Source organism: Acomys minous (assembly GCF_964271855.1).
Source record: "Acomys minous genome assembly, chromosome: 11".
Classification (NCBI taxonomy): domain Eukaryota; kingdom Metazoa; phylum Chordata; class Mammalia; order Rodentia; family Muridae; genus Acomys; species Acomys minous.
This window is the reverse complement of record NC_140492.1, coordinates 3,166,271-3,178,851: the sequence shown is the minus strand read 5'-3', so window position 1 is coordinate 3,178,851 and position 12,581 is coordinate 3,166,271. Positions and strand designations below refer to the sequence as shown.

Sequence of the window (12,581 nt, the reverse complement as noted above, 5' to 3'; positions counted from 1 at the left end):
CAGACCAACAGAGGCCTATTCACAAAAGGAAAAGTGTGGGTATCACAGAAGTGTGTCCTAGGCCCTTACTTCTCAAAGTGTGTTCTGTGGATCACCAGCCGAAGACACACTTGAGGGTTGAGAATGCACTCTTACTCTGGACGTACAGAGTAAAGCCAGGGTTTGGGCAAGGCCCGTGATGCTCACACGCATGCTAAGGTGAGCGAAAGACGTCTCGAGAAAATTCCTGCTACTCTCATAAGAATTCTCAAAGATGAGACTTCAGGAATGCTAGCCAGAATAGACAAATATGACGGTAGCCCTGTAGCAGCCTAGTATGGAAGGCTCTGGAGGGACTTACTAGACCCAAGGCAGAAGGACCAGAGAGCTATCAGTTTGTCAACTGCCACCCAGAAAAGCACTACTCATGGAGTGTGGCTGGAAAAAAACACTAAACGTCACACTGGAACTAATATTTGGAGGCTCTTTATTCATAAAATCACTGGAAAGATGAATAGCCATGCCCCACCCTTCCTTGGAAATAACAACCACCAGGCTGAGTCTAATTTTCAGCCAAGTAGTTGAGATGTTTGCACGGACAGTGATTAACACGTTCACAAACACACCGCCACGGCAGATATGCTGCTCTTGTTTCCTTTCATGAGAGTCTGTGCCAGCATTTCCTTATCAGCTACTGGTCACACGCTGTGGCAGTAAGCCCCCTCCTGTGGGACATGACCTTGGGAAATGCTGACCTTGGAAATTTCTGGGGATGAGGGACAATCGGGGTGGTGGCAGAACCAGCACTGGCACTGAGTATATGCTCGTCTCCCCCTGGCTGCTTAGACAATCACTACCCATGAACCTTTGCTACTCATCCTGATAGAAGAGCAAAGGATTTTTTAATTAAAAAATGTATCTTGCAATTAATTTTGGTGAGCAGCCTAATGCCCGCTTCACTTCCTTTGAGCTTTCTTTCTTCAAGGTAATTAGCCTCTTGACACACTTGTGCACAGGACGGTGGCTTCCTGGAACCCACTCTGCTACTGTAGCTGTTGCAAAATGACTGAAAAACCTGAACCTTATTAAAGCAGTCTCACTGGCATTTTAGGGTAGCTTTACAAGTATGGTATGTGTCATGGTCCACATGGAAACGACAGCATGTAGACACGGGGGGAGCTTTCTGGTAGACCCCATGTGGCAGCTTTGTGTGTCTTCTGAGAGCTAGGAGCAGTTTCTAATTCTGGATGCGTCCTTCCTACCACATCAGAGGATCACCCTGTGACCCGCCCCCTCCCCAGTGAGGGGTAACTTCTACTAAGTAGCATTTTCCTTTGGCTCAGATCACTGGAGGGGACTTTCCAGACCTAGGGGCCTCCACAGAGTCACTTTGCATTTTAAAGGACCAGGACTTGGCTCTTAGCACATTCTCCCTCCTGCTTCAGAACCCATACCATGCCTGCAAAGTGTCCCTTGTGACCCTTGGAGGAAGGAAGGGGTGGGAAAGAGTGGGTGGGCCTCCCCTCTGGTGCTTTCGAAGTTAACAGAGGAAGACAAAGTAGCAAGACAGAGTCACTGCTTAGAATGTAACTACAAACCTCCAGGAGACAAAGGGATTTTTAGATTAGGCCTGTGTTCTCTTCATCCAGATCTTTCTAGATTCTTCTTCAACCCTGATTCAAACACATGGAGCTCGCATCTGTGGGTGATGATTGTGGGGTTTTCAACTATGCTTACAGATCTATGTGGCTGCACAGGAACTGGGGACAAGCACAGAATGCGGTAAGCCAGCTGCTAAGGTCAGAGGCTTACACAGCACCTGACTGAGGGGGCACAGCAGCTGTGCCTCACCTAACTCAGTCATGCTGAGAAGCACCAACATCTGGGGTCCCATGGATGAATCCCCCCAAAAGGCACCTGCTTCAAGGCCACACCCCACTCAAAGCTGTGTGTGGAGGTCACATGCTCCAGGCACTTGTGGTAGCACACCGGGGTGCGCATACGTCTATGGGCTCTACAGTATGGGGGCTGTCATGGTGAAGGAAAGGGAAAGGGTGGCCCGCATGATGTCTCCCAGGCAACAGAGTAGATTTTCCATGACCAGCTCGTAAGGAGACAGGCTGGACGCCATGTCATAAGGTCGCATGCTGCCTAAGGAGGTTCTGGGACCAGGGCCTGTCTCTGACACTTTAACCTGAGATCTCAAAGGCCTGTGGCTTCAAACGAAGGAGACACAAGAGGAGAATGGCTTGTGTAGGGGAGCTGGGAGAAGGGTTTGAGGGTGGGAAGTACAGATGCTGGGAAGTGCAGACAGCATCACAGAAGAATGGCCTGCAAGCCAGAGAACGCACGGTGATGGGCCAGCAGCCTAGCGGAGGACCACTCTAGATGCCTGCTCAACAAAGACGAATTTAAGAAGCTGCGGTCTCCATCTAGAAGTATGGAAAGCAAAGCCACAAGCTTGGGGGGAGGTGGGGGAGACATGAAAGGGGGAGAGAGAACAGAGTCTGTGGGCCATGACCTACCAGGCCACTGGGCTGGGCAGCCTTGCTGAACCCTGAGCCGATGCCAGAGTGATGGCCACACAGCTCTTGAAGTTGGGTCAAGGAAAGGAAGAAAAGGTAGGTTGGGCCAGCGGCTTGGAAGTAGGTGACTGGAGGCGGAAGGGTAAGCGAGCACGCGTCTGGCAGCGGGGTTCAGAGGGTGGCGAGCGTGGGCGGAGGCGTCCTGTAGAAAGGTTGGCAATGCCGTGCTGCAGTATAGGGAAGGCTGGCATGAATCCAAACGGACTCATTCTCTAGGAGCCTGGCCTGCTCTGGGGCTAAGGCTGGGTGCTTAGCAGGCTTCTGTGCCGAGTGCTAAGTTAGAGGAATGGGGTGGATACGGACACACAGGGACAGGAGCACGGGTCTCTGCCACCCGACTAAGAAAGCCCCTTGCTCCGCCGAGAGGCCTTCTTGCTGTGCCTTGCCGGGCTCCTGTCTTTCCTCACCCATAATGAAAGCCCTTCTTCTCCAGTTGACTGTCTGCTGTCTTTGAGGCGTCCCCTGCTGCTACCTGGTGCACTCCCTCCTTCTAATTTCACAATTGGTGCAGAAAAAACCCTAGAAGGCGACACCCCCACCCTACGGGTGGTGTCGACAGGGCTCCCTGGCCTGTCTCGCCAACCAGCTTAACCGCAGTGGCTCACAGACCTTGGCTGGCCCTTCGAAATCCACCCCGCATTCCTGAGGTGGCTTTAAAAAAACCCTAATTTACAGATCAACTAATTAATCTTAAAGGCCAAATGTTCTTTTTTTAAATTTATTTTTAACTATGCATAGATGCATTAAAAAAAAAAAAACAAAGACAGAGACAAAATCCTCCCAAGTCACTCATGCCCATTCCTACCCCCCCTGTGATCCACACAGGCTGCACTTGTAGGCAGCAAGTTCAGAAAGTCCTGGAGCCAGGGAGAGGGGTACCTCTGCTCTTCTTTCTCAATGCTTTTGGGGCTGTTTGAGCTTAAGGCAGACCCTGGGTCTGATCTGTTACTTTACTGACCCGTTACTTTACATGACAGAGGACTTTGGGCATTTTCACATGGTTTCTGGGAACAAAGAAGCAAGCTTTCTCTCTCAAGGAAGAGAAGAAGAAGAGGAGGAGGAAGAGGAGGAGGAAGAAAAAAATCACTAGCTGAGGTATGAGGAGCCCAAGGAAGCGGCCCTGTCGCCACCATTCAGCCAGTTGCTGGCCCTAGTCTGTCTTCTTCCCTCAAAAGAAAGAGTTTCCGAGCCTGGAACCAGCGTCAACCAGACTTCCGATGGCTGGGCGCGCGAAGAGGCAGCCTGAGCCGGGGAGACATGCATGCTGGGCCGTGAACTCCGCTGCACAGCCTAGAACTGTGAGTCCCCTCAGTGTCCAAGCTGACATGAGCAGTTCTGACTTACAGGGTAGTCATGGTCCCCATGAGGGTGCGGGGCACAGAGGTCACACATCCCCAGTGTACCGTGTCCTCTCCCTGACAAGTGTTGCTTTCTCCTTTGGGATCCAGCCAGTCCCCTGAAGGCTTCCTGGCTGCGTTCATGTGGACACGACTTCCTCCACTCCACGGCCTCTGGATTCTCGGCAGTGCCACTCCTAGAGCTTCATATGAAACACTGACAAGACCTTGGCTGTCTCTGGTGCCAGGTTAACACTATTAAATTATCTCCTAGAACTTTGAGCTAAAGCATCCTACATGCTCACTGTGGCTCGCCCATGCCAGACCCAGACAAGGCATGCAACCAACCCACAAGCCTAGTGGAATGTGCTAGCAAAGACAGGCAGCATTTGGAGTCTGGTCCAGCTTTCCATTCCCAGAGGCTAACTCCGTGCTTGGCATTAGATAAATGTTTATTTTTGCATGAACGATGCGTAAATTAATTACCTGATTAAATCATCGGAAAAGACATAAAGTATGACTCTGATGTAAATGTTATATGCTGGATGCTTCTCCTCTGAAAAACGGTCTGGGAGTTGCTCTCCCCCAAAAAAGGGCAGATTGTACATCAACCCTTCCCTTCACGTGACAGGGGGAGGAGGTTCTCCTCTGAGGCATTGGCCCAAACATTCAAAACTACGACTTAGGCCCTGGTCTGTCTCTGATCCCACAGCTTGGACCCTCTACTGTGGTCTCTGGATGCAGCAATCAGACTGAGTCCCGGTTGCCCAGCAACAGGGGCAGGGAAAGACTAATTGCAATGCACTACATTTCAGGTCCAGGACATGCTCCTGGGGTCATGGGCTGAGGTCCTGGGTCTAATCAGGGTATCTGGGAGTCTCTCAATGAAGCAATCACACAGGGGTGTTAGCGTACCTGGCCTAGTTGTAATTCTTTGCGTAGCTTCGGGATATACTGAAGTATTTGGGAAAATAAAAGCTGCACCCCCTGCAGACAAAAGGAAAGACAAAGTGTGAAGGTCTTTCACGGTGACTTGTTGATCTGAGCATCAGTGCCAACCTGCCTCACCCCGTAATGTTGGGGGTGCCTCTCGGCAAACAGACCCTGATCAGACATGGGTCTCCCTGCCAATCTGCCTCACCCCGTAATGTTGGGGGTGCCTCTCGGCAAACAGACCCTGACCAGACATGGGTCTCCCTGCCAACCTGCCTCACCCCGTAATTTTGGGGGTGCCTCTCGGCAAACAGACCCTGATCAGACATGGGTCTCCCTTGTGCTTGAAATATTATACTTTGTTTATTATTTCTTCATCGGCTTCTTGGCAGAGCCAGCCCACCTGCATCCCACCAGCAATCTCACTATATTAAAAATTGTTTGTGGCACAGCTACTTATCTGCCATAAATTGTCTATGACTCACAAAATATTTTAACAGATCTTGGAAAGAAGTACACATACTTCGACTAAGACTCTGTGGAGTATATTCAAAATCAATCCCCATCCCTGTTCAAACACATGATTCTTCTTCTTTTCCTCAGTCAGTGGTCATCTCCACAGGTGAGGAAATTTCCCCTTGGACATTCAGCCCTTTGGCTGCCTCTGTGCTTAGCTAGAATACACTCAATTAGTTAACAACTTCTGTGGAATTTCTAGTTACTGTTAAAAGAGCTGTTAAGATTTCTAAATGAGTGCGACGTGAGAGCCGGAGTGGCTCATAGGTGTTTTCTGGGGTGGGGGTCAGGGGAGGAGGTGACTCTAAGTTCTTTGCTAATTCTGACCACAAGATCATCAGCCTGTTGATACGTGAAATGCAGATTGAGAAGGCAGCAACTTAGAGCCCTTTACGTCACAGTAAAAGCACACTGTTTTTGAATACTGAAGACCAAGACAGACGGACCAGCTATGTCCTACGAACAAGCAGGCCGAGGCTCGGTTCGCATGACCGGACATTGTAAAATAAAAGGAGAGTAACTGCTAAGCTGCTATCCTGCTCAGTTAGGGCGACCAGGGGTTGGGACAAGAGGTTTCCGGCTCCTGCAGCTTTCACCCCCGGGCTGGGTGCTGGCAGGGTACCCCCTAGGGGTAGTCCAGTAGGCGAGCAGCAAGTGGCCATGCATCCACCAGTGGCACCATCAGGACAGGAGGGAGGTGAGCACGTGGAACATGAGTAAGCCATTTATACACAGAGAACCCCCAAAACACACTGAGAGATGGGGGGAAGGTTAGTCAGGACCAGGGACCTTGTGAAGCCCTGCTTGTCCGGCTCAGGTATGCAATGGACACGAACGCAGAGCCTGTAGTTAGAGACGGGAAGGCAGGTGCCAGGTCAGGGACCAGCTTTAGTCTCTGAAACTACAGCAGAGTTTCCCCCCACAGAAGGAGGATTTGCGTAAAGTAGCAAACTTTCTTTCTACTGCCCCGTGCAAACATCTGTACAAAAGATTAAATCAATGCAAGTCCAATGGCCCAACGCTGTCTGGGAAACACCAAGGTATCCTAGAAAATACTGCTTTAAGAAAGCATGGAAACAAAGAGCAACAGACCCATGGGTGGCTCTTTGTATTAGGGAGCTTTTTTATCTCCAGTGGCAATGACGGGTGCAGTGGGACTAACAGTGGGACGTGTTGGGGGACTGAAGTGGTACTAAATTTGTACAGTTGGTTGGGTGAAAAAATCCTTCTATGGCCAACATGGTTGTGGTGGAAATCACGGAGAGTGCCCCGATACCCAGCACTTGACCTCTGCACCTGCCTTCTAGCCTCCAACCATGGGCTCCAGGTGAAGCATGCTCCTGCAGACAGGAGCCCACGCTTGTCCCTGCGGCGGGGAGGGGCTAGCATTACCTGTGTTTCTAGCATGCATTAACCGCGGAGAGTTTTGTAAAGCCTTATCAACGTCATCGGAAGTCAAATGTGGAAGGGGAGCTACAAAAAAACAAAACAAAACACAGAGCAACACTGAGGTGAACAGAGGGAGAGAAAGACCTTCCTAGAAACTAAACAGGATCAAGAAGAAAGGAAAACACACCTCCCCGCCATAGCAATAGGGGCTGTTGGAAACATCTAGACCCTGTGATCCTGGTTAATATACTAAATACTAAACGGGGAGACTTCGCGCAGGAGAGAAGTGTATGGGACGCCAGGCAAAGCCACCAAGGGAGTCACTCTACCGACTTGCACTGGGGATCCTTTCAGCCCAGGCTCGGGGTTGCCCTGCATCAGTCCTTCAGGCTTGTGCCACTACTGACCAGTATGCACCTACTCTCTTGACAGAAAGTGAAAACCCTCCCTTTCTGTGTTCAGGCTGGACGGAAAGAGGCGCTCACACCGCGCCCAGGAAGGGGCTCACACTGCTCCCAGGAAGGGGCTCACACCGCTCCCAGGAAGGGGTTCACACCGCTCCCAGGAAGTGGCTCTCACTGCTCACAGGAAGGTGACTACTCACACTCCTGTCAAGGAGGAGCCTTCTCTGTCCTTCCAGTTCGGAGCATCAAGGAAACTAGTGAGGGTGGCCACTGCTCTGCAACACTCCATTTTCCTGGTCTTGGGAACCCAGGAGGACGGAGATGCTGCTGCCTTGACACCAGGAGAGACTGCACTGTTCAGCTGAGTCATGAAGTTCTACTGCATGGTCCCTCTCAGGTCAGACACGGGCATTGCGTGAGAGCAAGAGGATGCTGGGGACCACCCTGTCTGAGCCCACTGAAGTTGGGTCTGCAGCCACGGCAACAGTCATGGCTCCTGAGGGCAGGCTGCTTACTCTCTCTGAGGTAGTGGAGATGTGAGAGAAGGATGTCGGCATTGTAGCTTGGAGTGAGCCTCTGGAAGTCATCTTTCGTCATCTTGCACAGCTCCTTCCCATCGATGCTCTGAAATAATAAGACGTCCACGTCTAGAAGGCCGTATTCTTTCACCGCCCACTCCAGCCACTGCCGGACATGGTCTGTGCTCCACAGAGTAGGGTCTAGAAGGGAATTAGGACAGACTCAGTCAGCATCTAAAGGCAAGTCTCCAAGCAGACTGCACCCCAGTGTGACCACATACTAGTCACAGCCTCAGCGTAGTCTCCCCCATAGTTCCAGACAGTACAAGCCTGCGGCCAAGCTTAGTGAGCCACAGTGAGAGAAACTGCATCCTGGGGAGTGACAAAAAGAACCCAGGCCCACACCAATCTTCATCCTCCTGTCTCTACTGTGGCCCAGGCAGTTCCCTGGAGAGATCTGGGTTTCTTTTCCATTGTTTTCACTTTCACTCATTCATTTAAAGACTATACAAGACTTAGAGGCATCTCTTCAAAATCTATTGGTGTGTTTACCTGAAAGAGAATGTTAACTACAGATTACAAAAAGAATACAAACAGGGCTGAGGAGATGGCTCTGTCTATAAAGTGTCTCCTTTGCAAGCACAAAGATCTGAGTTCAAGTCCCAGAACCTACTCAAGAAAAAAGTTGGGTGTGGTGGAGTGAAGTTGAAAGCAGAGGAAGGTAGATCCTGGGGCTCTCTGGTTAGTCAGCCTGGCCTATCTGATGAGTCCTGGGAGTCCTCTGGCCTCCACACACACAGTCAGCTCTGCTAAAGTGAAATGTGTGGGTACACATGTGCACACACACAACAATAAAACAATAATCGTGTTTGTGCAAACTCCTAGCCAGGTAATGTGCAACCGAGTAGAGGTGACTCAGAACCACCCTGCTACAGCTAATGTGGCTCAAAGGGAACAATCAGTGGGGTTTGTCAAAGGACGGGGAATGAAAATGGGAGCTGGAGACAAAGATGGGGCATGAGAGGCAGAAATAAGGAGACAGAGGAAGATGAGGATGGAGGTGCAGAATGAGACAGCGACGGGGAGCAGAGATGGAGGAGACAACTAGAAGACGCAAGGAGTGATGGAGGTGAGGAGCGGACACAGACCCCCCACAGGGAAGGGGACACCGAGGAGGTAAAATGTTACCATGTGGAATTTCAGAGTCAGTGGGAACTTGTGAGGCGTGGGAAGGCATCTTTAATTACGCTGAGCATAGAGAACTCAGTGACGAAGACAGAAGACTCTCTCGGGAGTCAGAGCAATGCGTGCTCGGGCTCCGGTTCCCTCTCTTACTGGGTGTAAATGTTACTTTCTCTGGAACTGGTCTTATTTTCCTATGCCTAATTAAACGAACCATTGAGGGGGCGGGGCGGTCGGAAAAGCCAATGAGATAATGTGTGTGGAAGCACTTGGCCAACAGTAACAGACTGCAGGCAAGAAATCGCCCACACCAGAGGGCTTGCAAAGTCGACTCCGTGAAAATGAACTAATCTGTTTAACTTCCGGGGCTGACCCTTCCTCTGTACACAAAAGCCCGATTTATCTCTTATTTTAAGAGCCTTTTGGAGGTGCTTCTGTTGAACAAAACACGAGCCAATGAAGATAAGACACTTGTGTCCAGCCTCCTCCTGGGAAGTGGGACTGTTTGGGAAACAGCCATGTCACAGTGGTTCCAAGGACAGCATAGGGCCCACAGCGAGGGAGTGAAAGCCCTCCTCTGTTGTCTGTATCTCACACTGCACGGTCAGCAGTCCAAGTGTTTACAAACTCTATTTCAGCCAGCTGGGTCCTAACACCTATAGTACATCCCCATCAGAGCGAGCTCCTGAGTCACGTTAGTCTTACTGTGTGGGAGGGACACGCGTGAGGAAGGACAGTCTGTGTCTGGTGAGATGACAACATAAGTGTGATTCCCCAGGGCCCACACGGTGGTGGGAGGGAAACGACACGCCCAAACTGTCCTCTGCCCTTCACACTCCAGCTGTGGAGAGAGCCCCAACCTTCCTACACAGTGAATGACCTCTGACCTTCACACTCCAGCTGTGGAGAGCCCCAAACTTCCTACACAGTGAATGACCTCTGACCTTCACACTCCAGCTGTGGAGAGCCCCAACCTTCCTACACAGTGAATGACCTCTGACCTTCACACTCCAGCTGTGGAGAGCCCCAACATTCCTACACAGTGAATGACCTCTGACCTTCACACTCCAGCTGTGGAGAGCCCCAACCTTCCTACACAGTGAATGACCTCTGACCTTCACACTTCAGTTGTGGAGAGCCCCCATCTACCTACACAGTAAATGAATTAACATGTAATTTTTTAAAAAAGCCTTTCTTCTATTTCCATGAAACAAGATTCTGGTCCAGTTGAGTTTATCAGCTGCCAGGAAAGTTTTAATAGATATTGACTAAAATTAGGCAAAAAGGTACTGTGTTGTCAATGGCATACTGCACTATAATGAAACAGCCCCTTGCATGGGCCAACACTTCCAACTCAAAAGACCTTACTCTAGTGAATAAGATTAAACATGATCTGAACTGCTGAAAAAATATCAGTGAGAAATACTGTTCCTTCCCAACAGACAAGTCACTCTCGGTTATGAAAAATGTGGAATGTACAGTAAAAAAAAAAAAAAAAAGGTGCCCCCAGGCTATACCGAAGGACTAGCAGAAGAGCTTTGTTGACTAACCCAGGCCTGAGACAAGTCAGGCTATCTGAATCTAAGACTAGCCTAGGACAACAGGAGCCAACTTCCAGCCTCCTGATGAGGGCAGAGCCCTGTTTACCAAGCAGGCCCCTGAGAGAGCTGGATTTCAGAAGCACTCAAGGTCACAAACTGAAATTTGACTCCAATAGAAGGACTTCCTCAGGGCTGCTTCTGGAACCTGCTGCTGCTTGTGGTTTGCTTTAATCTGCCCTCTTGGTACGAGTGTTTAATTTTGTTGCAGGTTGGCTGGAGAGCAAGGACTATTATAGCACAGAAATTTAACACTCTGTACGCTTATCTTTGTGATGGCCGAGACCACGGCAGTACCTGTAAATGTCCCCTTGAGGGCTTAAAAGTTTACATTACCTGTTGCATGCAGAGTTCTAGAATTAACATATAGACACATACGTCATATGCATGCGTGACATTTTGTCAGCGGCCTAGCAATTACTGAGAAAAGCGAACCAAGCTCACTCACTGAAATGGGTTTGTCTGTTTCCCTCATGACTGTGTATTTACTCTGAGGCTATGTTACTAGGTAAATATATGTTTACCATCATTACGCCCTTTATATGAATTTAACATTACATAATAAACCTATGTCATTCCCGATAAGGCTTTGCCTAAAATCTTATTTGTCCACGTTTTATTTTAAGCTTTTTTTCAGATTTTCATTAGCTTTTGATTAATATTCCAGCTGTTTATTATCCATTATTTGTGTGTGTGTGTGTGTGTGTGTGTGTGTGTGTGTGTGTGTGTGTGTGTAAAATGCTTCCATAAACACCACATCATTGCTTTGGGTGAGTTATTCTATGATTCCCTCTAGATTTCATTCTTTCTCTTGCTCTTGCTTTGCTAGCTCTTTTTTCCCACATCCTTTCCTAGGATCTCATTTACTTTTTCTCATATTTTACAGTATCTGTGTCCCCTCAGTATGCCGCGCACCACATGTGTGCAGTGCCGGTGGAGACCAGCAGAGGGCGTCAGATGCCCTGGACTTAGAGCTAAGGCAGTGTGAGTAGCTCTGCGGTGCTAGGAATGGAACTTGGATCTTCTCCAACAGCAGCCAGTGCCCTCCACCACTGTGAGCCACTGTCCCAGCCCCAGGTTGATCTCTTTTCACCTCCTCCTACTGCTTTGGCCGTTTTTATGTTATTTCTTGCCGCTGTTTAAAATAAGTTTTTATCATCAGAGTTCTCTCTTTCTCAGGTAACAGAAGGAATGCGGAGAGCCTCACTCGCAATCCCATCTCTTACACAGCAGCACCGCCCTTTTAACTTTGCTCCTACTCTACCTATGAGGCCACGGTGGACGTTGACACATCTTATAATCACGTGGAAGGAGACTCCCAGTGAAGGGCTGTCTGTGTTGGGGCGGCCTGTGAGCTTATCGATGGGAGAGATCCTAACACCCCCCTCCACAGGCAGCACCGTTCCCTAGGCAGAGGGTCTGAACTGTACACAGCGGAGAAACAGAGCCGAGCATAAGCGTTTCTCCCTGCTCCTGGCTGTGGTGTGATGTGATAGCCATCTCATGCGCCTGTCACTGTGACCACCCCAGGTGGAAAATCGTAGCCTGGGACTGTGAAAAGGAAATAAACCCTCTCTCTTTTCTGTTGTGTTTTTGCCACAGAGGCATAAATGAAACTAGGCAGAGACTCAGGCTGTTCCTTTGTAGCCAATTTCTCTTTAGATTTTTACCTCACCAACTTTTGCTTAAGGTCCATTTGTTTTGTTGTCGCTGTTCTGAAGTGAGGGACAGTTAGCAACGGACTTGCACTTTTGCCTGAAATTTAAATTTTACCCTCAAGTTATATAATAAAGTGGACTCGGTCTATAGGTTCCTGTGTGTTCCCATAGTGACTTTCTTCCTCACCCAGAGCTTGGAGAGGGCTGCTGCAGAGTCTCAGAGTAATTCAACAGTCCCCACACGTTTTCCTCTAGCTTTTCTCGGGCATTTGTGTTGGTGTCACGTGAATTAAGAGTCTACATGGGAGTCACACTGGCTGGGAAAGAATTCCGACTTGCCGCCGCCACACTGGCTACAGCCTCTCAGCAGAATGGAACAGTTACTATTGCCCACTTCGTGTCTGGGCAGGGACTCGCCACTTCCAGAAATGCTGTGTCCTAGCACCCAACAGTCCTGCGTAAGCAGCAGGTGTCACCTGTCA

General features: G+C 49.6%; 1 protein-coding gene across 10 annotated transcripts in view; it reads right to left on the bottom strand.

The window, feature by feature from the left end:
- Window positions 1-12,581, bottom strand: part of ERG (ETS transcription factor ERG) — a 212,837-nt gene that overhangs the window by 14,650 nt on the left and 185,606 nt on the right. For 6 of the 10 annotated variants that reach the window (XM_084802327.1, XM_084802323.1, XM_084802324.1 and 3 more), the window contains 3 exons: window positions 7,659-7,862; window positions 6,743-6,823; window positions 4,817-4,888 (listed from right to left, as the gene is read on the bottom strand). In XM_084802327.1, the coding sequence (XP_084658453.1) occupies window positions 4,817-4,888; window positions 6,743-6,823; window positions 7,659-7,862 (357 nt within the window). The remainder of the gene's footprint in view (window positions 1-4,816; window positions 4,889-6,742; window positions 6,824-7,658; window positions 7,863-12,581) is intronic. The other 4 variants (XM_084802328.1, XM_084802322.1, XM_084802326.1 and 1 more) reach the window with 1 other exon arrangement.